Below are 27,194 nucleotides of genomic sequence, written 5' to 3' on the forward strand. Positions count from 1 at the left end.
AGCGCTAACAAAGAGCGTCCGGCTCTGAATCAGGGCCTTTATCTCTCTCCAAGGCTCAGTACAAAGACCCTGTAGTCCCTTAGCAAGAATTTTAAGTTTTGTATTTGGGCACAATACACGTTCATTACTGCATTTTGCAAACATCACCCTGATTTTCTCACTTTCTAAACACTATTTGGACCAAATATTGCACACCTGCAGTAATTTCCACCTAATACTCAGGAAAAGGCTCATGGTGTCACAAAAGTGGGAGGAAGAGCAGAGGTGCATCCAAATATGTGTTTGTTACAGGCTTCCAAAAAGTATGAATTTAGTACAAACTACAAAGTAAGAAAATGTAGCTGTACCATACACTGCATACAGGGAACGTTTCAGAGATGATAGTGTGATAAAAAGGAGGATGCCATTGCCTAAAGGAGGGGGTTGGAGTGGCGCAGCCTAGGGTACCCCCAGGGCCAATGCCGACCTTGAAAGCAACAGGTCATATCTCTAAGTAAACCAGATGCTTTGTTTGTCTGTAAACTTAATCTAGTAACATTAGGTTAAAATAATATTTGAAAGTTTTACTAGTGAGAGCCGTGCCTTCTCTTTGCTATCCTGCTGAACCTGGACAGCTGCAAAGGTCTCTCTCCTTATAACTGATTCCCTAACAATAGTTCTGCTTTCTAGACAGTAGCAAACGCAGGATTTCCAGAGGGGGGTTTCCAAATGCTTAATTTTAGAGCGAGTGTGGCCTGTCAATGAAGAGGGCAGAATTAGTACTTAACCAGCTTTAATAAGTGTCATACAAAGTGTATTGTGTGTAATAATTCCAGCATATACAGGACCAGCGATCACAGTAAGGCATTAGATGCGCCAGTAGGCCATCCTACCTGAGCTGAACGTATTTATTTTAGATGTGGGCACCATTCCAGATTATTGGAGCAAGTCTGGGAGCCTGGAGGAGCAGCAGAAGAACCTAGCACTGCCCTGGACATATATGTACATATTGGGCTCTATAGCAGTGCATCTTTAACAGTGCATGTTTTCCAGATCTTCTAGTTGGTGCACAGGTTATTTATTACTGGCTGATGATACATGTTAAAAGATCCATGGGTGGTGCTAATTATTTCATTTGTGATACTGAGAAGAACATGCAGCACTAGTAACAATCTATTATATTACTATTTCTATTGTGGTCATGTGGGCTGGGGAGGTGGGTTTCCAGGCAGACGGAAAAGAGGTTTGCCTATGCTAGATAACACTCTTGTAAGTAAATAAATGAAGCAAATATTTTATTGTTATTATTGACATTATGTATAGGGCAGCATACTCACACAGCACTTTTCTGGTAACTGTTTTCTTCCATAAATCATAAAAAGAAACCTGACTAATCTCCATGGTGTTCATTCCCAATGCTCCCCTCCTACCTGCTTAATTTTTCCCTATATATTATTTCTGTATTTCCTCTTGTAGTGTATATGCAGTTGCGTATCTATAATGGGTGCAGGGTTTGAGGTGCACACAGGCCCCTTATTCCACGGGCAGGGCGTAGGAACCAGGGGCGCAGAGGGGGCACTTGCCCCTCCCTGATTTCTACTGGGTGGGCAAAGACTGTGTTTTGCTCCCTCCATGAACTTCTACACAAAAGTGAATGGGGATGAATGAAATCAAAATGGGGATAAAGCGATAATAGATTTATTAGAACTCACCAACTGTTGTCGTTACTGTTTACCAAAAATAAAGTTATCTTCATGTTTTTTCTGCGTACATTGGGCCTCATTCAGACCCACTCGCAAGCGGCTGTCCGCTCGCAAGTGGGTCGATGGTGTGCACTGCGCATGCGCACGACGGAGGGAGCTCCGTCGTGCGCATGCGCCAGACGCGACGAGCGAATGACTTTCCTTCGCTCGTTATGTCTGATCAAAGGGGGCGTGCTGTCGATGTTGATTGACAGCACGCCCCCTTTGGTGGGCGTGCCGGGGGCGTGCCTGCCCAAGGGAACGCCTACCATCTGAAGCCGGCCCCACTGACATCACTAGTGATGTCAGTGGGAGTGATTTTGGCTCTGATAGAGCCAAAATCACTCCAGAGCTTGTGGTCGAAAACCCCGACCACAGGCTTCTGGTCACACTGGCGATGGTCGCGATGGTCAAGACCATCGCGACCATCATCCTGCACGCTCGTATGTGCTGTGGGTGGTGACCCACAGCTATACGAACGTCCAGGAGGACGCTCCATTTTTATGGAGGACGGCCCTCATTCAGAGCTAGCGCTCTGCTCAGAGCGTCCGGCTCTGAATGAGGGCCATTGTCTTCTTGCAAATGCTTTTTTTTTCTTTCTTAGAATCCCCACTCATTTTGCTATCACAATTTGCATTAAGCATAAGCAGACACACCAGACCCATTCGCTGTTCTTGTTAGTTGTACAACAATGGAACAAAGAGCGCAAATTATTGTGGCCTGCCAACGGTTTAAGGCGTTAGCAGCAGTTTCACTGTCACCAGATCGTAGTACATACCAGATATTATAGCACATTCCATAACTAGTGAGGCAGTGACTACAGACTTCAACGAAATCTGAATAAAAACTTGGTTAATGACTATGAAAAATGTTAATTTTTAAGATAAACAATTGAATTTATCTATCTTTCAGCTATTGTACTAATTGGTAGTTAATATCAATAATAATATTTATTTAACAATGTATGAATATATTTTTATAGTAAAATAAACAATTGGGCAACCTCAGAAACACTGATGAAAATTTTTGTTTCTTCGTGATTGGTGACAGTAACGCTCCACATATCACTGGGAAAATGGAGGGGCAGCCATTTTACTGGTGGATTTTGTGGGGGGAGAGGCTTCGATACACACACACACAGACATATATATATATAATATAACACACACCTATCTGTCTGTCTGTCTGTCTATCTATCTTTTTTGGTTTGTGTAGGGGGGAATTGGTCCATCATGGGGGATATTTGTGTAATCAGGACTCCTCCCAGGTGTGCAGCAGTGATATATATATATATACACACATACATTAAGGTGGCCACACACATGGCGATATTTTACCCGTTCTGGCTGATTCTGACACATTGGAACGACAGATCGTGTAAAATATGGCGAAATCCTGAGTAAATCGTGATTCCCCACTCATGATCACGATGCGATGTGCGTCCCCGCTGGTCGCACATTGCATCGTCAGATCTGCCGTGCAGTAGGGCAGATCTGACAATCTAGGACATGATGCACTGTGAAAGTCTGACTGCAGGAGAGATCGTTTGAAGATTGGACACCAAATTGTGTGCAGATCGTGTGCTGAGCTGCCGGGGAGAGTTTCAAGGAAAATCCTTCACAAATTGTACACATCGGCTGATCGTGTGCAGATCACCATGTGTGTGGGCACCTTTAGCGACCCACCCCGGCTTTGCCAGGAGCATCATGGATGGGAGATTTGTATTGCAGCTACAATAAGCATTATCAGCAGCATGTCCCCGGGGGTAGGGCACCTGTACATATTTCCACAGCGTCCAATGCACACCCCTCTCCAGCTGCCGAACATGGCGATGAGCAATGTCCTCTTTGCACAATGTACCCTGTATTTCCTGGACTTTCTTTTCAGCTTCCTTGCAGTGGCACTGACTTCCATGGGAGGTGTCTCCTATTTACTGACGGGGAACATCACGCTTGTGAGGGAGCACTTGACAGTGGAGGAGTGGTAACCAGAGTCCGCCTGCAGGTTCAGTGTATGGATGGACATCGGAATCCAATGGTTACTAACCATTGATGCTTTGTGGTGTTTTTACTATTTGATGGTGGCGATCCAATGTTTGCCACCATCAAATTGAACTCATTTGATGGTGTTCCGATGGTTGTTTTCTTTTAATTCCTGATAGCTATGCCTTCCCAGGCTCCTTCCTGGCTACTGTGTCTTCATCAGGGCATCTTCATGGGTTAATTGGAGGCTGTCTCTCACTCTGGGCCTGATCCAGAGCCGCTCGTAAGCGGCCGCTCGTTCGCTCCGAGCGATGTTCGCACAACTGCGCATGCGTATGGGTTGTAATACGCATGCGCGAACCAGTCATTGCGGTTGGAAATTGTGTGCTCACAAAATAGCGAATGCCTGCTATTTTGAGTGACAGGATGAGGCGTTTGTGGGTGGTAACAGGGGAAGGTGCTTGAAAACGGGGAGTGGAGATCCGAACGCAGGCCAAACGGTCAAAACGGGCGTTTTCAGGGTGTGCATAATTAACAAAGCAGCGTCATCGACCACGTCACTTGGTTGTCTTTTAGCCTGAACTGCTCGCATGATTGCGGTAGGAAAATCCAACCACAAGCACTGCGAGCAGTTCATATGCCTTTCAATGTACTCAATTAATCTAATAAATAGCGGAGATGACGTAGGATGCGAGCGGCCAGGGGGCGTTTTTAAAAAAATAGCGAGCGCATGTTTCGTTCACTCGTTCAGACATAGAGGCGTCAACAGACCGCAAAGAGCGAGCGCTCTATTTAAATATCCGGCTAAGCAACAGGGCACATTGCTATCTCTGATTGGCTCTCACTGTCTCAGAGAGCCAATCAGAGTGCAGCCCTTGGCCCTGCAGAAGTCAGTCACTCACACAGCACAAGAGTGTTTTCTGTGACTTGCTTAATTCCTAGCCTCAGTTTCAGATGCTGTCTTGCTGTTTCAGCACCCTGACCAGCTCCTCTATAGCAGCTTGGTGCAAGATTTTTTTTCTGTGACGATTTACTAAAATGATCACTGCTCAGCTCCCTTTTGTCATAGATGAATGGTTCATACACCTAAACCTTCCTCGACCAGTGTTGTATAGAATATAGTCTCTAAAATGTTAGATTTTGGTTGCTACTCACTGCCTGCCTCATATGTGCTTTCTTACTTCTGTTAAATAAATGAAACATAAAAGAAGTAGTAGGTAGTAGGAGACAGGAGTTTGAGCTCAGAGCTGATCTGTCAGTATGTGTGCTGGGTGGCAGAATGTTCCCTGTCACCTGACTTCTATTATTTTCTTCTCTGAATTGTCCTACTAATTATACTCATCATTCTTGAATCAGATTAATGATGCCCTGTTCACCATTAAGCAATAAATAAGCTCTACATTTTGACTATTACATTTTTTAAGTACAGACAGATGGGACCACTCTCTAAATTTACTGAGAAATTTGTAATGGCATTGATATTATATAAAGATGTATGCAGGAGATATTAGAAATGTTCTCAATGTGAACTGCAGGCTTCACCAAGCTTTTTAGAGTTTGGCCCCAGATAACTAATATCATCTTTAGATGGTATTAGCATTGTAGTCTATAGCTACCCTTTTCCTGTTTTTTCTCCTTGAAGAGGGATCTTTGGACCCCTTCCCCTGAGGTCTATACTTGCACATATACAGTAATGTAAAATGGGTCCCAACCTGGCGGTAAAGGAATAGCATATGTCATCACTTTACTTTTCTCCCTTCTCTTGGGATGGGCTATTATCATAGCCACTGTCCAGCTACAGAATTTCAATAAATAGCCACACAAAGAACAATTTCATATTGCCACAACAGGGTCTTAAATCTTTCTGTAGAAAGTTATTTCCCTGCTTTGTGTTACTAACTCTGAGTATCATAGGGAAATGTGAGCAGTTTATCTTCTAGGTCATCTACAAGATAATTAATAAAAAAGATGGAAAAACGTAGGGGGGATTCAATTAGCTCCAGGGGCTGCGAGGAAAAGTAAGTGAGATAACGCACCCTCTGCTGTTTATCGCCTGGGGAAAACCCATTGATTTCACACTTTAGCGTGCACTAACCTCTGGTTAAGCGCGTGGGGAAAATGTTATTTAATTGAATAGCATTTCCCTTCATGGTGTGATCACTTAGCTGTGGGGCATAATATTACATGGCTAATTAAATTCCCCACCATAGAGCACCTGTCTGATCTCTGTGGTACAATACTAACTAGCTTTATCCCAGTCTGAAGGTATCCAGTCAGCTAATCAACATTGAGAAGGTCAACAGGTTCTGCATATCTACAGAATGTCGACATGAAAGTTAGTTTGACAACCAATATGTCGACATATATTTAGGTCGACATGATTAAAATGTTGACATGTTCAGGATGTAGACATTTAACATGTCAATACCAGAATGTCGACATATTGTAAATTTGTTGATTCTGAGGGTTAGGGTTAGGCTAACACAAGCAAAAAAAAGTGTGTCGACATGCTGGAGTCGACATGTTGACTGTTGCTATTCTGGATGTGTCGACATTTTAACCATGTCAATCTAATTGTATGTCGAAATATTGGTTGTGTATCTAAGGTCCATGTTAACCTTCTGAATGTCGACTAGTCATATTACACCTAGAGGCCTATTCATCATCCGTAATAGGCCTATTACATGTGCGGAAATGCTAGTTTCCAGATTTTTTTATGTAAAGGGCCTATTTATTATTAGACGCCAGATAGGACCACCTAACATTCAGCAGGGGTACAGTGAGTAAGTATTCCCGAGGGTTAAGTAATACTGCTACTTCTGTAGCAGTGTTACTCATTGCGGGGACAGCTGCTTTTCCATCCGATACTCAGTGATGAATAGGCCCCTAGTATGAATACCTAATTTAGCTAAATACTTTTTCTACTGCTTTTCAACTGTTATGTGTATATACATGTAATTTATTTTCTAGACTTAATGGGGGGCATCCACTACAAGATCTGAAAACGACTGCACGATTACGACATTGTAATCGTGCAGTCGTTTGTCAGTCGTGTGATGTGCCTGCACTGAACGAGCAGACGTTCAGTGCAGGGTCATCCATCATCTGGAAACATGCTGAGCCTGACGATATCGTCAGGTTGACCAGCATGTTTTCCACGATGATAGATGTCTAAAAGATGTCTAAAAGACCAAATTTTCAAACGATGTTCAAACAATGTTTGAACGATTATCAAATGATTTTATCATTATCGTTCAATCATTCAACTTTATCGTCTAGTGGATACCCCCCTTTATACTATCATCCTATGTACCAAATTGTTGTTTGTGTTGACAAGTTTTGCCAAATCAAATCACATAAATTTCAATATCAAAATCCAGTTTGGACTAACCTCCTTATTAAAACTAATCAGAGTTGTTAGGCCTATATGATTCTTCATGAAAACGAGCTGACACAATGTTATCTAATGCATTTCTACAATATACACTCAGTGGCCACTTTAGATACAACTTTCTAGTACTGGGTAGAAGGGCGCAGGGCCAGACTAATTGCTACATGGGCCTGGAGCTGAAAATTATCAAGGGCCTATTGCTGAGGAGTTGTTATTAGTGGCATGTTAGTGTGCACATCCCCTACACTATCTGCCCCAATGTCTCCCTAAATGCATTAAAGTAGAAAGATTTTATAATTTGGTGAGGAAATAGAAATACAATTTTAATACTTATGATTTATGGCTGACCATGTGGTTATCTGGGTGGCTGATCATCATCTTGCTTCTGTTATGATGGGCCTATTTTTATGGTGAGGCTTTGGGCTGTTGTCCCATTCATCCAATTGATAATCTGACGTTGTTGGGTAAGTCCTTTTGCCCCGAGAACAATCTGAATTTTTCATGGTATGAAAATCAATTATGTGACGGAGCATTTTGTATTTGTAGACTGCAAATTCCTGCTGCAAATCTCTTATTCCACCACTACACTAAATTGCTCTAATGGATTGTGATCTAGTGACATTCCTGACACCATTACACCAACACCAGACTGAACCTTGACAAAGGATAGGATGGATTAATGCACGCATGTTGTTTACGCCAAGTTTCGACCCTTCCATCTGCATGTTGCAGCAGAAATCAAAGAGCAGATGATATTTTACGGCCTCCATTTGTCCAATTTTGCTGTGCCCACTACAGCCTGGTGGAACCTGGTGCTGTAGATATTCACTTCAATGTTCGACATGCTGTATGTTCAGAGATGCTCTTCTGCATACAACTCGTGTAATGGTGCATGGATATTTAATTTACTGTTGCTTTCTTCTTTTCAACTTGAACCTTTGTGGTCATTAAAAAGGCATTATCACCACAGAATTGCCTCTCATTGGATGTTTTTCATGAATCATTCTCTGTAAACTCTACAGGCTCTGGCACAAATAATCATTCCACTGTGAAAGTCACTTAGATCACATTTCTTTCCCATTCTGATGTTTGTTCTGAACAACAGCTAAACCTCTTGATCATGTCTATATGTTTTCTGTATGGAGTTACTGACACATGATTGGCTGATCATAAAAAGCAGGTGTACAGCTATACCCTATAAAGTGGCCAATGAGCGTATTTCATAATGACAGCCCTCAGAATCCCTTCAAATAATTGACTCAGGGCAGAAGTCTGACTCTCAGGTCTATAATCTCCTAGTTCCAGTTGTTCTCATTTTAAAGATCAATACCACATTTGATTTCTGACACGCTTGCAGCACTGGTCCTCTGAATAACTTCCATCAATTCAAGTCCCTGAAAAACATTTTAGAGAAAATATATGTCCTCAAAAAGATTAAATACATACTGTACTTTTTCATGCTTAGGTATGTTAGCTAGGTCAAGAAACATCAATTGTACCTCTGTAGGTATGCAGGAAGGTTGATAGAAAAAAAAGACCTACCCTTGCTTGCTTGATGTCATTGACTTTAAAACTGTGTATAAATATTAAATATAATCCTTAGAAAAGAAAAGACAGTACCTACAGTAGGTGGGTGAATGGCCTCTTACAGCCAATGAGCTGTGTTACGTGATAAGTAGATGCTCAACAACACATTATAAGGTTGATTTCAGACTGAATTATACAGATATTTATGAATAAGGTACCTGAGATGTATAAAATGTCTCTTTATTTCAGATTTGAAAGGATAATGATCAGCTATTATGCTAATGGAAGCAGTATCTTTTCGACCAGTGCAAAATGGATAACAACTGTATTATTATTATTATTGCAAAATAAATTATATGCTGTCTTTTAAAGGACATTATTACTGTTCAGTGGTTTCTGAAAAATAATTTTTGAATATCATTAAAATCTAATTATCTATTATTTGCAGATTCCCAACCCTGCTCTGATGAAGAAGGCTGCTCTGAAGTGTTCCTCCCTACAGACAGTGACTATGACTCCAGTGATGCTCTCAGCCCTCGTGAGTTAGACTTGGTTTATTCATCTTCTCATGACATCTCCCAGCAAGTTGTATCTGGGCTGAGTGGAAGTGCCCCAGATGTTCTTCAGGTTCATGATATGAAGCCTTGCTTGAGCTTGAAGGAAGAATGTAGCGCCTTAGATCCCAATACAGAGTACTGCACTAGGTATATGGACAATCTTTCTGTAATGGGTTTCCATTCTAAAAGTGTGGAGAAAACATCCAACTCAAAGCAGCATTTGAGTCTTTTGGGTAAAAAGAGGTCTGGGAAGCATCAACATTGCAACTACTTCAGTCGGCATCACCGCTGGCTCCGTGTGCATAGTGAATCCCAGTCTTTGTCTCTGTCTGAAGGCATTTACACACAGCACATGTCGCGTGCTGTAGACTTTAATGAGGAGCCTACCTCTGGTCAGCAAATAGCGATACCAGTGGATAGTCCTCGAAGCACCTTCTTACCTCATGCTTCAAGCTTGCCAGAAGATGGCAAATCCAAGTATACTGAATCAAAAACAAATGTGCGCAGAATTTATGTTGAGCCTTACAAACAAAGCGAGCCTGAAGATGAGGGGAAAACATGGACCTTGAATATAGAAGAGTCTCATTCTCCAGCCAAGGAACCCATTTTGAAAGTTATTACTACACCAGATTTGGACTCTGATGAGAAGACTAACTTGCAGTTATCGGAAGTGTTTAGCAGCACGCTATAGTGAAAGGGACTCACTGAAGCACAATTTAGAACATTTATTTAAATTCTAAAATCCTCTCTACATTTTACAGGTTCATCTCTCATCTTGCTGCTCTTCAAAAGCACCTTCGGATGTTGGTATTATTGTGCTCTGTGTTTGTAATGTGATGTATATAACGGATTACCTTGTTAGTTTGCTGCACAGCAAGGGATGTGTGTGGAACAGTGGGCAAACGTAACATCTAGTTAGATTTTATATAAAGTTGTTCTAAAAATAAATTAAAGTTGAGAAATAAGATTAATACATTCCATTAATGCAGTGTAGTTTCTCCCCCACTAACCTATAAACTCCTTCAATGTTATATCAAATGTGCAAAGTTGCCCTCTCAGTTGTTTTATGTGGACTCAGTGGTGGCTCCAGGCACGGGCAAGCTGGTCCGTCGCCCGGAGCGCCATTGTATCCGGCGGGCGCAGGAAAAGCCCTCTTTCCCACCCGGCGCTATATTCAGTATATACGCTCAGGCGGAGGGAATGGAGGAGGGAAGGCGCAGCAACACAGGACGGCGCTGGGCGCAGCAAAACCTAGTACCGGTCCTGTGTGGACTACATGGTACATTTAGCAAATAGATATTTTATTTCAGTCAGTGCTGCTTAATACATTCTTATAAAATATATTATTGATTATTACAACAGATACTGATAATTACAACTGGCATATGGAACAAGGCAAGCAGCACTGTGCAGTTGTCCATACAACAGATGCATACTGAGAACAGATAATAAACATTGCATCCAACACAAAGAAGAAAGTGTCATTGTGCAGTTTCTGTACACACAGCATTAAACTAAGCAAAGCAAACCCAAAAATCAAAACCTTAAAAACTGTAGAAAACCACATAACTGTATTATGGGATAATTTTTATATCACCACACTTAGCTTCTACACAATTCCTTCTTAAATACTTCCCAATATGTACTAGTTTATGTGTTGCTGTTCTCTATTGCAGTAGATAATAGTAACAAGAATTAGGTCCTGTACTGTTGATCGCTGTGTTTAAAGCCTTAGGCGGAGATGTATGAAGTTCTGAAAAGTGATCAATTGGAAAGTGATAAACTACCAGACATTCAGCTCCTAACTGTCATGTCACAGACTGTGTTTGAAACATTACAGTTAAGAGCTGATTGGTTGTTAGTTTATCACTTTCCAATTTATCACTTCCAGACCTTAAAACATCTGTCCTAAGTTCTGATTCCCAACATATTATCCCTCACTTCAACCAGAGAGCCAGCTGAACCAGCCCTATACATAACCTTTCTACTACATTGTTACACTGTGCATTGAGCTAAGGTCTATGCCATGATTAGTGCCGTATTAAGGGCCACGTGGGCCTGGGGTTGAAAAGGATCAAAGATCAAGGGCCTGTTGTGAGAAGCTGAAAAGCTGTGACCAGTGCTTAAAAGCTTCTCACAACAGGCCCTTGCCAGAACCATGTTAACATGTACACCCCCCCATACACTATCACCCTCCACGTCTGCCCTAAATATGGAAAACCAGTAAAAATTGCATAATTTTGTGGGGAAAATAGAAACAGAATTTTAATACTAATGATTTATATCAGACTGTAGGATCAGCTGGGCAGCTACTCATCGTCATGCCGTCATTATGATAGGCCTAATTTTATGTGGAGGCCTGGAGCTGTGGCTCCATCCGCCTACTGAATCTAGCCCTGGCCACAATTACTATTGCCAGGAGGCTATATGGAAACATTATTTGTATATGTGCTCCTATTGTTACAGAGTAACAGTAATTGTAGCACTGACATACTGTGGTTTGTCTGAATGTATTAATAATTTGTGTACAATAGAGGCTGATAATAGGTTTGTCTGATTCTGAATGTTGCCTGCTTTTTCATTATTTATTTATTTTATACAGTCCCATGTGAATGAGGACCAACCACTTTATTAAAAGTGGCAAGGGTCTGCAAATTCTTCTCTGCCAAATCGGTTTCCAATAAAAGTATCGCCCTATATCCTTATAATCATCTATTTATTTGTTTTATTTATACAGGACCATCCTTGTGAAGACTAGACCTAGCATTTAGATCAAGGCGGTCATTTTGCTTTTTTAAATATTTTACAATTTGAGCAAAATACACCGCAGTTTGTGACTTTTAAGCTTACAATTGCCCAAATAATTCATACAAATCTAGTATACAAAGGTTTTGTACTCATGAATGTATTATTAATCAGTTCCAAAACATCTGCACACAACCTAAGAGCAATGTAAACCATATTTGAGAAAATACTGGTGTGATTACTTTGCTGAAACCTAATAGTTTATTTGTGCTAATTATCTGCAGCCATTCATTTTATGTTTTCCTCTAACACAAGATTACTCAGATGGACAGCAGGAATCCAATCACATTATTTCTCAGTGATTGTTGGGACGGGCTTCTATCGAAACCCCTGTCCTGGCGACTCGCCAGTGGTGCATCTGGGTGAATAAAGATTCCTTAGTGTCGCGAATTGCGGCAATAAGAAATCTTTGTTTTCAGGGGCTGGACACAAATGATAGTAAAAAGAGCCCTAAAAGTTTTATTATAACAATTAGTGCAGACATTGGCCCCCACAGGAAAAAAATAAAACACAGGCCCATACAGAAAAATAAAACACACATTAATTGCCCCAGCCCCCCACAGAAGACTTATCTGACCTGTCAGTTTGCGGAAGATGAGAGAAAGGAGCTCCAAGTCCCTTCCTCCACTCAGCTGTGGACTACACCAGCAGTCTAGTAGGGGGTGCATCCTCAGTGCAGACTCCAGAGCACTGTATGGGTGAGACCAGGGCCGGTGTAAGGTTTCTATATGCCTTAGGTAAAGCTACAGAATACTGCCCCTGCTTCCCCCAACAATCTCCACCCAACCCCTCACAACACACAGTTAAAACATTCAGCATTATTGTAGCATCCCCAATCAACATAATGTGTCGCTTTATAATCATTAACTCCCTTATTCCCAGCTATAATTAATGGTCTGAGCTGTGTCTGAGCTGCCTCGATGAGCCCATTGCTGCCTGGACCCCAAAGTCAGAACTGGCCGTGCTCCTTGTGCTGAGGTTACCGCCAGCACAACTAGTCTTTATCGAGCTGGCCCTGCTCCTCTGTGCACCCCTCACAGCCGGCGCCCGGAGGCCAATGCTTCTATTGCCTCGAGGAGTACCACCACTGCTTCTCCATAACCATGACTCAGAAACATACAGAGCATACACCCACAACACTCAGGGTGCTTAAGTATGATCGCATCGTCACCGCTTATTTCACGGAAAAAAGACAGATACAGCCAAGTTCGGTCCAACTCAGAATACAACGCACATGCAAGAATGCATACATTTTCTCAGAGCTGGCCCTAAGCAATTTGATGCCCTAGGCAAGATTTTTGTTGTGCCCCCTAGAAGATAATCCCACAACCAAGCATAGAGTTTATACACGGACACCAAAAATGACACATTGGTTTATGGCTTATTTTTTATTACTAAAGAAACACATGCTAAACGCAAAAATATACAACTATCCAGGCAGCCTCCTTTGTTACGACTCGCTGCGCAGAGGTGAACGGCGTAAAATGAGTCGGTTAGACTCGTTATACTGCTGCTTGCTGCGGCCCCTTCACTGCGGCAGGCCCAGGTCGGTTCAATGTACTGGCTGCACGCCGCTAGTTCCACCTCTGACCCATCACCCCTCTCCCTGTCTCACAGCACAGCACCCCTCTCCCTGTCTCACAGCACCCATCACCCAGCAGGACAGATCACAGAGGCAGCCAATAAAACCCATCACCAATCAATGATGGGTTTTGTTGTCAATACTAACATACTTTGAAGAGTTTTTTTGATAATATCAGTATGTTCTGAATGGAAAACCAGAAACATGATTTTAATATAGTTAATATAATTAATACTTATTTCCTTTACATAATACTGTGAGTTGCAAAATAACCCCATATAAACTTTAATCTCTGCCTTCCACAGCAAGCTTTGTATACACCACTTTAAACCACTAATTAGAGTACAAGACAAGTCATTTATTACTGGTATGTGTTTGGCTCATGTGCATGGTCTGTATTTATACTTAGGGTTATATAGGCCGAGTTTATGGGATATAGACTTCTAAATATAACCACCATCAATTATTTATTTGAATCAATAATTAAACATCTCTATAATGCAGACTGTTCGGTTTCGTTTCAGAAAGCTATTTCCAAACATGCATGTTTCTAATCTTAGTTTGGCGTCTCGGCACCTCTAGGATAAACTAATTTAATTTGTCCACATATTATAACAAACTTGTTTAAATAGAAGGGAGATACTGGCAGAGATATGTTATGTGCTATAGCAGAAGTATGCCCACTCACTTCAAAATGTTAAAGAATTGCTTTATTTGCATATTATTTTTACAATACTGTAGTTAAATCTATTTAAGTCAAACCTGTCAGACCTGATACAGATTTCAGTATTACTCCCTTTAAAGTAGTGCAGCCTGCGTGAAATTGCACTACACATGTCCAAAAAGGTTGGCGCTTAAGCAGGTTTGCGTGATTCTGGTTTTTATGCCAGCCTGGAGAGGCGAGATGGTAGAGAGTAGAAGTGTTCTAATGCAGTCCAAGTGCAGGAAGGGTGTGTGGGTCTGATTCAGCTTCAGACGGAATTGCAAAGATGCACGCAGACAGCTTTACCAGCCATCCTTGCAATTATGGTAATGCAGCATGAGGCGGTATGCAGTCGGGAAGCCGGCGGACTTAATCCCGACAGCCGGCTTCCTGACTGCTTTATCCCGGTGAGGGTTAAATGACAGGCGTCTAAATCTAGATGCCTGTCATTTTACCGACGCCGGGAGACCGGCGCCCGGCATCCCGGTTGAAGTGATGCAGTGTGCCGAGCGCGGACAGCAGCGGGTGGGGGGGAGGGTTAGGTTTAGGGCTCCCGGGGGGTTAGGGTTAGGCTAGGGGGGGAGGGTTAGGCTCCCTCGGGGGAGACTTAGGGTTAGGCACCCCCGGGGGAGACTTAGGGTTAGGCACCCCCGGGGGAGACTTAGGGTTAGGCACCCCCGGGGGAGACTTAGGGTTAGGCACCCCCCGCGGGGGACTTGGGGTTAGGCACCCCCTCGGGGGGGACTTAGGTTTAGGCACTTAGAGGGGGGATTAGGGTTAGGCACTGTGGGGAATGTTAGGGTTAGGCACTGGGGGGAATGTTAGGGTTAGGCAGCCCTAAGGAGGGTTAGAGGGGGAGGTTAGGTTAGTGAGTACTTACCTGGGGACGATCAGGATTTTCACTCATGTCGGGCAGCCGCTGTCGGGAGCATACTGATTCCGCATGAGGCATCACATCTCCTGCATACATTACATATCCAAGCTGCATTGTCCAACACAGCATCAGATAATCTGCAGTAACATCGGCCAGCTAAGTTACCCATGGGGTCACATAAGCCGGCTGACGCAGATCAACGAAAGAGGCCAGGAAATCTCCGTCAGCAGACTGAGATCCTGGCCTCTTCCCTTACCCCCCACTCAGGACCCGTACTGCACATGCGCAATATGGGTCAACGCCTGCGCAGATTCCCGACCATCGGGAACCTACGTTCAGCAGTGCACTAGCGAGCACTGCTGAGTCAGGTCCTGTGTGCGTGGAAACAGTGGAACGTAGTCTTCGGCGAAAGCCAGCACTAACAAAGCCACTGTGTATGCAAATGCACAGTGTCGCTGATTGGTGCTTTATTTCTTGCTTGGGCATATATTATGCTTTAAGTACATGTTAAAGCTTTCTTTTTGTTCTGTGTGCAAGATGTTTGTAAGTTCTAATATATTCAAGTACTATTTAAACTTTTATTGATGCCTAATAGCGAATGCACATCTTTACAAACAAAATAGATGGTTATAAACATGAGTATGAGTGACATATTTACTTTGTAAGGCGCTGCGGAACACTTGTGGCGCCATATAAATAAATGCTAATAATAATAATAATATACCTAGCATAAAGTGGGTGCACAAGCTACTGGTACCAATCTGTACGTAATTTGCTAAATTTTGCCATTTTGCATATATCTGCAAATGCTTTTTTTATTAAGTTATACAATTGCATCAGCGTACAATTTATATCATTAAAAAAAAAAAGACTAATTCATCACTATTAACATTGATCTAAAATGAAACGTATACAGTACATATATTGTGTACATTGAATACACTGAACTATGTGAATTATTTCAGCAATCACAGCAGGGACCCCATCATAGAACCAGGAATGTAATTTACACAGTATAGTTATTTAATGAAATACATTGCAAAGGTTTGGTACATTTTGTGCAACTTACTAGATTACATATTTTGCTGGTAGATCCTTGTTCTAGCATATCAGGTACACATTAACTGCTGTCTGCTGAGTTCATTTGCTAAGTGTACTAGATGCGCACCACAAATTGCCTGGTTTTACAGTGCTATGCCTAGATTATTTGCCCTTAGTGTATTCAAATCGAACACCAGAGGGTATATTTACTAAAGTGAGTGTTTTTAGAAGTGGAGATGTTGCCCATAGCAACCAATCAGATTCTAGCTATAAGGTGCTAGTTAACTGTTAAGTAGAATCTGATTGGTTGCTATGGGCAATATCTCCATTTCTAAAAACTCTCACTTTAGTAATGCCCGCCATCCATAAAAGATGACTCAGTGAAGAGTGCAGAAATCTGTAAACTAACATGAAAAGAGTTTCTTTCCAGAAAATATAGATTAATAAGATCTCAGGATCAAGATGGAGAAGACTAATATAATGTAATAAGACATGCAGACTCAAAACTGAAAATATAAAAATTGAAAACATTATGAAAGTGTCATCTAGTCACTTATTTATTACTTATATTTATTTATTACCAGTTATTTATATAGTGCACACATATTCTGAAGCACTTTACAGAGAATATTTGGCCATTCATATCAGTACCTGCACAGTGGAGCATACAAACTATATTCCCTACCTAATGTACATATACAAGCACACACAAACAGAATAGGGTTCATTTTTTTCATTGGGAGCCAGTTAACCTACCAGCATATTTTTCAAATGTGGGAGGTAACCGGAGCACACAGAGGTAATCCACACAAACCCAGGAGAACATACAAACTCTACATAGTTAAGGCCATGGTGGTAATCGAAGCCACAACCTCAGCGCTGTGAGGCAGTAATGCTAACCATTACACAATCCGTGCTGTAATGGACTGGTGTTTCTTCTATGTTATTCTAGGCTGGGGTACAGTATTCTCCAGGGGTTAAAGTGAACCAGAGCAGGGCAGAACTGCATTCCAACACTTCTATTTGAAGACGAACCAGTTCCGCCACCTCCGACCCATCTTAGCCCGGCGCAGCTGGAGGGCTCCATTTGCCGGGTGCACGCTGAGATTTTGTATATACTCGAGTATAAGCCGAGTTTTTCAGCACATTTTTTGTGCTGAAAAAGCACCCCCCTGGCTTATACTCGAGTCATGCCCGCATGGTACGCAGCTGAGTAGTGTACCATGTGGGCCGTGGTGCAGACTGTGTCTCTGTGACACAGCTGCACCGCGTGTGTAGCGCTGACCGGACGGAGTTCGGTCAGTACTACATACTGCCAAACACACAGCCACCGGAGCCGGCAGCTGTGTGTTTGTTGTAATCAGCAGCCGATGAGAGTCTGTCAGACTCTCATCGGCTGCTGCTGCTCCCACTGCGGGAGCCATCTTCCGGCTCCCGCAGTGGGTAATGGGAGAGACGTCATGACGACGTCTCTCCCATAATGCAAAGCGGCCGGAGGAGCCAGTAGCAGCGTCGGGACCAGGAGCAGGGTTTCAGGTAAGTGTTTTTTTTTTTGATATTACGTCTCTCTCTACTGAGGGGGGGCTACTACTGGGGGCAGTATCACGGGTGGGATTACTACTGGGGGCACTACCAGGGGGGGATTACTACTAGGGGCACTACCAGGGGGGTGGATTACTACTGGGGGCACTACCAGTGGGAGATATTACTACTGGGGGCACTACCAGGGGGGATTACTACTGGGGGCAGTACCAGGGGGGATATTACTACTGGGGGCACTACCAGGGGGGATATTACTACTGGGGGCACTACCATGGGGGGATATTACTACTGGGCTCACTACCAGGGGGTGGATTACTACTGGGGGCACTACCAGTGGGAGATATTACTACTGGGGGCACTACCAGGGGGGGGGATTACTACTGGGGGCACTACCAGGGGGGATTACTACTGGGGGCAGTACCAGGGGGGGATTACGACCAGTAGCTGCTGCATTTCCCACCCTAGGCTTATACTCGAGTCAATACGTTTTCCTAGTTTCTTGTGGTAAAATTAGGTACATCGGTTTATATTCGGGTCGACTTATACTCGAGTATATACGGTACCAACGGGCGCCCGGCTTCCTCCCCACAGTGCCAGCCGGAGGCTGGAGCTCACTCTTGAGCTCTGGCTCTGCTCCCCCCAGGGGCACTATGGGAGAGACGTCTCTCCCATATTTCAGGGGACTCGGAGCAGCCAGGTGGACAGGAGGCATGCAGGAGCGGGGCTTAAGGTAAGTATTGTTTTTTTTTGTGTAAAGCACTTTGCGTCCTTTAGGAGAAATGCGCTATATAAATAAAATTATTACTATTATTATTATTATTAAGCGACCATTACACAGGAGGCATAACTACTGGGGGAATTACACAGGGGGCATAACTATTGGGGGCATTACACAGGGGGCATTACTACTGGGGGCATTACACAGGGGGCATTACTACTGGAGGCATTACACTGGGGTCATTACACAGGGGGCATTACTACTGGGTCAGTACTACAGGGGGAATTACACAGGGGGCACTACTACTAGGGGAATTAATACTGGGGGCATTACACAGGGGGCACTACTACTACTGGGGGCATTACACAGGGGGCATTACTACTAGGGGCATTACACAGGGGGCACTACTACTGGGTGCATTACTACAGGGGTCATCATTACTATTGGGGGCATTACTACAAGGGGCACCACTCCTGGGGGCACTGCATAAGGGACACAACCACTACTGTGGGCTCTGCATAAAGGACACCACTACTTGGGGCACTGAATAAGGGGCACTATCTCTGTGGGCACTGCACAAGGGGCACTACCACTGCTGGAGGCACTGCATAAGGTACACCACTATTGAAGGCACTGCATAAGGGGCACTACCATTACTGGGGCCACTGCACAATTTATTAATTTATTTTTGTTTATTAACAGTTTCTTATATAGCGCAGCATATTCCGTTGCGCTTTACAATTGGAAACATTTATAGAACAAAACAGGGTAATAACAGGCAGACATAGAGGTAAGAGGGCCCTGCTTGCAATCTTACAATCTATAGGACATAAGGGGCACTACCACTACTGGGGGCACTGCATAAGAGGCACCACTACTGAGGGCACTGCATAAGGGGCAGCACTACTTAGGGCACTGCATCAGGAGCACCACTACAATGGGCATTGCATTTGCATAAGGGGCACTACTGCTGTGGGCATTATGTGTAAGGGACACTACTGCTGTGGGCATTGTATAAGGGGCACTACTACTGTGGGCATTGTGTATAAGGGGAACTACTACTGTGGGCATTGTGTATAAGGGGCATAATGTGGGCATTGTGTAAAAGGGGCACTGCTGTGTGTCATACAGGAATAAGAGACACTACTATGTGGAGTAATGTGAATCAGGGGTGAATCAAGATTGTGCTACTGTGTTGTTTAATTTGAAATGGGAATACTATTCTGTGACCATGCCCCTTTCTTTTGAGACCACACCCAATTCTTCTGAGACCATTCCCCTTTTTTCACTGCGCGTTGTCCCTTTTTCTAATAAAGGTGCAAAGGGGGAGGGGGAGTTCCACCGCTTCTCTAGGACCACTTTAAGCACTTGTATTCTCAATAGATGCAATGTCATACTTGAGGAGTATTATTTTTAACTTGAAAGCATTTCAGTTTCCTTGCTGGAAAACCATGTTGACCAAAAATATCAATGTATTAAAAGGCCTCTAGCTTGAGGATTTTATGTAGTCGCTGACTTCTACTCTAATATCCATTATATTAGAAAGTGTATTATCCAACACAGAAAGTACAGTTGAAGATTTGAAAAATATTTTATTTTGTTAAAAAAGGTCTTCAAATTATTTTATCATAATAATAATAGTTCATAAATACATTTACAATATTTATGTACTATTAGCAATATATTACATATATCATATGTAATGTAAATATTATGGCACTGTTTTTTGAGAATTTTTTATGTTCACCAGATTCTAATGCGTTAGATGATGGTACTATTCTCAAAAAGCTTTTTTAAGCTTATCAACATTTTTAATGTTCATGCTTATGGAGTGCAATAAATCAATGACAGGCCCATTTCCACGGCCTAGGCAGGGAGCGCTGTCATTTGCTAACTTTTGACAAGGTTTTATTTTTCCAACCTACTCATCATAGTGATTCCTTTTGAAGTATCCTACTCCAGCCATAGCGGAGTCAGCATCTGTTTGTTTTCTTAACCCTGGAAGCAAAATTTCTCTTATCCTCAGTGAAACACTAGAGACATACAAGCATGACTCCATCTAAATTTCACATGCACCACCATTGTAAAGACAATATTTACAGATCCCAACACTTCTGCTTCGTCTTAGTATATATAAGCAGCAAACTGACACAATCCTTCAAGATGTGCTTAGCTCTTGCTACAAGCAGTCTGATACAAATATTTACTGCTCTTTATTTTACCTTGGATGATATAGAGTTTTATATTTAACTATCTATACTTAGATTTAAGCATGATAATATGCATGCTGAAATCTACAATGAACTATAAACTTATACACAAAGGAAATAAATGGTGTTCTTCATAGTTGTTGACATTTCTTCAGCCAGTCATTCATTGGTTCCGCAAAACCTTTCTCATGGTACATCATGTATAGACAGAGGCGCCGAGAGGGGGGACGAGCGGGTACTAATTACTTGCGCCCGAGCTTGTTGAGGGGCCCGGCACCACCTCCCCCCTCCCTCTTACATCAAAGTAGTCCAGCACACGCGGAGGCTAAGTAGCAGCCACAGCAGTCTTCTATGACTGTGGGGAGAGTGATCACACTGATCACGCCCCCCCAATGGCTACACACCGGGCTGAGAGGCTCACAGCGCCCCCCTCCCCAGCGTGCAGCACAGCAAAAATATTTTTTTTTCGAAGTGATTTGTGGCCACGCATCCCACTATTAGGCCATGCCCCCTTCTACCCTCGGGGCCCAGCACGGCTGTTGGCGCCCCTGTGTATAGACATTATGATAGGCATGCTGGGATAACACTAAGGCAGAGGTTACTAAACACTGTCCTCAAGGCACCCTAATGGTCCGGGTTTTTAGGATAACCATGCTTGGGCATATGTACCTCAGTCTTTTGATTAAACCGTCTGTGCTCTACCATGGATATCCTTAAAATCTGGACCGTTAGGGTGCCTTGAGGACCGAGTTTGGAAACCTCTGTACTAAGGTATAAACCCATTCCAACACCTTCTTGTCAGTGACACTCAGTTGATCAAGCAATAGATTTGGGAACCAAGACCTCATTCAGAGTCTCTCGCTAAGGCACGCTCGCTCGCTGGGAGGGATATATAATTCACAGTGCGCGTGCGCAAGTCATTCGTTGTGATCTGATTTTGTTTGCTCGCAAGCCACTTTGTGGTCACTGCTTTGAGTGACAGTGCCGCTTGTGGGTGGTAACAGGGGAAGGTGCTTGTGAACGGGGGTGTGGATGTGCGAACGCAGGCATGTCTGAACTTCAGAACGGCGTTTAATGGGTGTGCATAATTAGCAAAGTAGCGTCATTGCAGATGTGACTTGGTTGTTTTTTAGCCTGAACTGCTCGCAGTGCTTGGGGTAGGTTAGGTCAACCCCAAGCGCTGAGAGCAGCTCCAATGGCCCTCAATGTTCACGATTAATCAGACTCTTCCCGGATATGACGTGTGCTGGGAGTGATAGGTGGGAGGTTTTATAGTCCAGCATACGCTAACTGCCGTCGCTCACTAAGACTTAGAAGGGCGTCCTTACAGCGCAAAGAGCGATCGCTTGATTTGCATACCCGGCCCCTTTTTGCAAGCGAGCGTGAGACTCTGAATGAGGTCCCCACTCCATTATGTAACTGGTCCACTGACTTCTACAAACATATTTTGATTTGGAAACACTGTTTATTCAATGCAGTTGCATTGTGAATTGATCTATTGGTGGTTTTGCAATGTGACATGAGCAATGATAGTCAGGTCCATATACTTGTGTGAGATAGGAAAATCAGCTAATATACTTAAGAAACCTTTATTAGTTGCGAAAAGTAAACAATTTCAAAGTAAAAGTAAGAAAATTAAAAAGTTGACACAATCAATATAGAAATTAGAAAAGAACTTTAACATATTCTCTTGAGATATACATAAAAAGTGAATAATTTGCCATGACCTTTTTTTGAGGGCTAAAGGGGTGTATCCACTTAGCGATTTAACCAAGCGATTGCATGATAACAACGTCGTTATCGTGCAATCGCTTGCAAATCGCGCATGCATTGTGCATACATTGGGCATGTTTTGGTCGGAAGCGACCAGCGATGCGCGTGCCCGCTGGTCGCTTTCTATATCCAACATCGTTTGTATATCTACAAGTGGATACCTTGAGTGCAAGCGAAATTCTGTCATTACTTTTTGATACTTATTTTGCCCAAAATGTTTCACAAGTAGCCCAGCTGTGCATCAAACATGTTATTTGTAAAGCAGGGTATGTTCTGGACATGTTTGTGAGTATGTAAAACATTGCGTTATAAATATTTGTATGGTATTGATAACTGTGTAGCATCGGCGCTTCAGGCTGCTCCTGTATACGTGGCATGTGAGTACAAATCCCAAGTGCACGCAGTTGCCGGTCAACTGCACATCATGAATTAATAAGTACATTTATAAGAAAATAGATACATTTAAGGCTTTGGACTGTTAAATATATCAATGCAATCTTATGCTGGGTACACACTAGATGATTTCTTGGATGATATGGTGAATTGGACCGACATATCGTCCGGATTGTCTGGTGTGTATGCACTATGCACACTCCCGCACAGCGACATCGGGGGTCTTTCTGTCAGCCGTGACTACACGGCAGATGGAGCGACCCAGCTGCCAATGCCAGGAGGGCGAATGGTGCAGGGGAACAATGTATCGGGCGGTCGGATGCCAGATCGTGCAGTGTGTATGGACCACCCGATATATCGTTCCATCGTACCATTGGGCATCACTTTGGCGTGTCTGGTAATGTGTACCGAGCTTTAGGCTTTGGGTAAACAAGCACCTTTTGAACAATTTTAAAGATGCATAGTCCTCCCCACAGTGACTGGTGCTCTGGCTGTGATTCAAACCCTATGCTAAATGCATATACAGTGTATAGAAGCATTGTCTGGACATGGATAACTGATTATGAATGTTGAAACTGTGTGCATGTGCCTTCAGAGTCTACAGTTCATTTCTTACAATCTTCGTATAGGCAATGCTCATATACGCTGATCTTGTAGTAAGCACAGGGTACAAACCCTATTGTAAGAATCTATGACCTTCTGCTCAACATGACTCATGTATGGATCCTGCTTGAAAAGTAGAGAAAGCAGTAATGTACATAAATCTTTTTTCACACTGCATTGGTTGTGTTACTAAAGATATTTTGTACATCTTGTACATACATATTAAAGGCGGGCAAAAAATTTTAAACTGAAATTCACCAAATTCCACATGTGCCGTCCATGTTTTTTAGGTTTGCCAGTGAGATATATCTGAATATGTTCCCAACCACACCACACAGCAGAATGAATTGCCTTTGTCACCTCAACTCTATTCATAGTCCTTGAATCCTGCAAAAGACAAAATGATATGGGCAGTACAGAATGCCTTTCTGTGGTATACAATATCATCACCACATCACACTTCTTGGAAACATGTTGTTTCCCTACGGGACTAGATTCACACAAGAGTTCACTATGATTTTGTCCATCTGTAATACAGATGAAGGGAACATTTATATGTTAGACGTTTGCTATAACCAAGGAACATAGCCATGGCATGTTTTCACGTGGTTCATGTTTAACCCTGCCCGCTAATATTGCAATAGAGTAAAAAGGGCAGGATTATTGAGGCACAAGCCATAGCACTCACCATGCTTCATAGAACTTTGAATCATGCCATCGCGCTAAGAGCAATGTGCTCATCCATATTTTATACTTGCCACACATAATTACAAAGAACATGCTGTAAACAGAACTATTAGGACAATTTTTCTTTAAAAATGAAATTACAGCAAATTAAATTACATTTACTTGTCCTGTTGAAATTACAAGTAGCACCAACTACTTTTTAGCTCTCAACATTGTGTTCTTCCTATATAGCACTGACCTATACATGCAAGCCTCTAGATCGCACTTGCATCATTACTACAAATGTATTAAATGTTGAGTTATCTTCAGTTAGCAATTCTTTATTCAGATCATAAATTAGGGGGGGGGGTTCTATCTGGTGGCTTAAATGGCCTCTATATATCAAGGAGTCTGGTTATGAAGACTTAGGGGCCTATGTATGAAAGCTTGATGAGAGATAAAATTGGGAGATATAAATCACCAACCAATCAGCTTCTAACTTACATTTTATAGACTGAAAAATAATAGCTAGCTGATTGGTTAATACTTTTTCTCTCACAATTTTATCTCTCATCAAGCTTTGATACATAGGCCCTTTAATGTAAAATCATTTTCAGGATTGAAAATTAAATATTAAATCAGCCTAATATTGGCTGAGGAAAAAGTAAAGATCTGTCCCAGACTTGGATATTCCAAAATGGCCAACTTCAGTTTGTCCCAAGATAGAGCCCTACTAAAGTAAATAAAAAATCTGAAATAGTAAAATGTTATTTCCTTGTAATGACATGCTGTAAATCTATACCACGTGTTCTCTTTGCTCTTGTATCAACTGAAAATATTATTTATCTAAGAAGTAAAAATGGGTAATTTTTAGCACTTGCTAAAATGTAACACAGGGTTGTAGCATAAATGTCATTATTAGTACAATTTGTAGCATCAAAGTATGGGGAACAATATAATAATGTGATTTTGACCAACAGGGGGAACCCTCTGCTCCCTATATTGATATTTTCATTGATGTTTTAAACATAGTTTTGTTTCAATTTTATTACACACATGCAAACATGGTTTTGGAGGTCATATAGAAAACACGTGTTATAAGTTATGGTTATTTGTAATAATGCAAATTAAGTATTAACAACTTTGTTGCTTTTATCCCAGCTCCTGTGTCAACTGTAGTGTTTGTCATATTTTTACATAGCAATAACATGTAATATTACATACCTGCGCTACATATTGAGGTGTTAATGGAAGGTCAACTTTATAGGCTTTCCTCATTTCGCAATAGGTTTTACCAATATCTGAAATCACAACTGTTTTAACGAGGAATAATTTTACCTGCAAATCATCTATTTTGTTTTTAAACCTAAAGAGGTGTTGTACGCATACAGTAGGTATCATTAAATGATGACTGGAGAGTTAGTCAGTGTTTGACTGTGGGAGTTTGAAAGAGGCAAAAGCTTTATCAGTTAAAACGCTCCATCCTCTTTAAAGCTTTCCTGCTTGAAAAACAGCATTTAACACCATTTATATTTAAAATAAATTACAATTGCAAGAGATATGCATTACATTTTTTCAATGTCTGATTCACAACATTCATTTAATTTTTGAAGAAGAGTGAATCAATTTGAAAGTGTAGTTTTATTAATCACCAGCATCCCAAATAACACGATAATGTTTAATGTCTAGATTGTCCTTTTATAAAATCCAAATAATTGAACAGCTGATGGCACCTTGCATATTATTTACTGACAGTGTTATTTTCTTATGACATGTATAAAATGTTGTAACCTAAACAATAATTGTATATGTAATGTTCACAGTAAGATAGCACTATTACCTTGTTCACTACTGTCCTCAGGAGAACTGTTTACAGGTGTCAGATATATGTTTTTGAGTCCTGGGGTTAATCCATGTAGTTCAAACTAAATTATTTTACATTGTTAAGACTAATGAGATCAAAAATATATTGCTAAAAGTTCCTTCAAATCTGACCTGTTAAAACTGGATACAAATACTATTCTACAAGATTGTTTTTTTTTTAAGATATTCTTTCAGTTCATGCATCTACTGTATATAATGTGTTTTGTTATTTGTCCTTGGTGATACTGGGTGATAAATATGCAATGGAATGTATGTTTAACTGTGTATTATACTGTCTGCTTTTGCACAAAGATTACAAGCAGCCTAAAAAGTGTTAACAGTGTATCAAAATTCATTGTGTAATTTTTGAAAAAAGTTAAAAAAAAAAATAGTTTTTGATTTTCTCTATTGCTAAACAGTTTGTCCTGAAATTATTTTTCATGGCAAGTTTACACAGTAGGTTGGCATGAGAAAAGGGGAAAAATTATATATTATAGTACTATTACAGAAATTCTATATATGACATCATAAAGTTATATGACAAAATAAAAATGACTCGTAAAGAATTGTTAATGATTAAATAGGTCACTTGATTAAAGTTTTCACAGCTGCAAATATTTTTGATAAATATATGTCTAGAATGCACTTTGTAAATTTAAAAACAAAATTAAATCAGATTAGAAGTGTATAGCAACTACCAATTTCATTATCAATTGCTATTATTGTATTTTTGGCTAGCATGGCATCTCTAATCATTTTCCTGCTTCCTCACAGTGAAAGCAGATTTTATGTTTTTTGTAGGTCTTCGTGCAATGGCTATGTTTACATTCACTGCTAAAATCTTCATATAGTGAAACAATTGTGAAAATTACTTTTTCAAACTGCAGGAGATCATTTTCAAACACTAAAGTTAGACTTCGTTTTAAAGTTGATATTTTAAAAAATAAAATAGCTACAGTATTGTGAATGTTTGAGTACAAAAGTTCCAAAGTTAAAATGGAACATGGAATATTGTTTAATTATGTTGACTGAAAACAATTACAAATCACACACAAGATGAGGCATTGGATATTGTAGATGTGTTTTAAATTTCTCATTAATTTCTTTACTAATGAGTTTTTGCTATTCATACTTAAAACACTGATATTATAACCTGTCAAATCAATGTGATAAGTAGACTTTTCCAAGATTAGAATTATAATTTCCAAGAGTGGAGAGGTTGCACGAAGCAACCAATCAGCTT

The 27,194-nt window shown here is 41.5% G+C and overlaps 1 protein-coding gene across 1 annotated transcript in view; it reads left to right on the plus strand.

The window, feature by feature from the left end:
* ANKFN1 (ankyrin repeat and fibronectin type III domain containing 1) overlaps nucleotides 1-9,869 on the plus strand; it is a 583,203-nt gene extending 573,334 nt beyond the window's left edge. The window contains exon 18 of the mRNA XM_088473339.1: nucleotides 9,070-9,869. Within this exon, the coding sequence (XP_088329465.1) occupies nucleotides 9,070-9,869 (800 nt within the window). The remainder of the gene's footprint in view (nucleotides 1-9,069) is intronic.
* The last annotated feature ends 17,325 nt before the right edge of the window (nucleotides 9,870-27,194 follow it).

Source organism: Taudactylus pleione, unplaced genomic scaffold (assembly GCF_031769625.1).
Source record: "Taudactylus pleione unplaced genomic scaffold, aTauple2 ptg000016l, whole genome shotgun sequence".
NCBI lineage: Eukaryota > Metazoa > Chordata > Amphibia > Anura > Myobatrachidae > Taudactylus > Taudactylus pleione.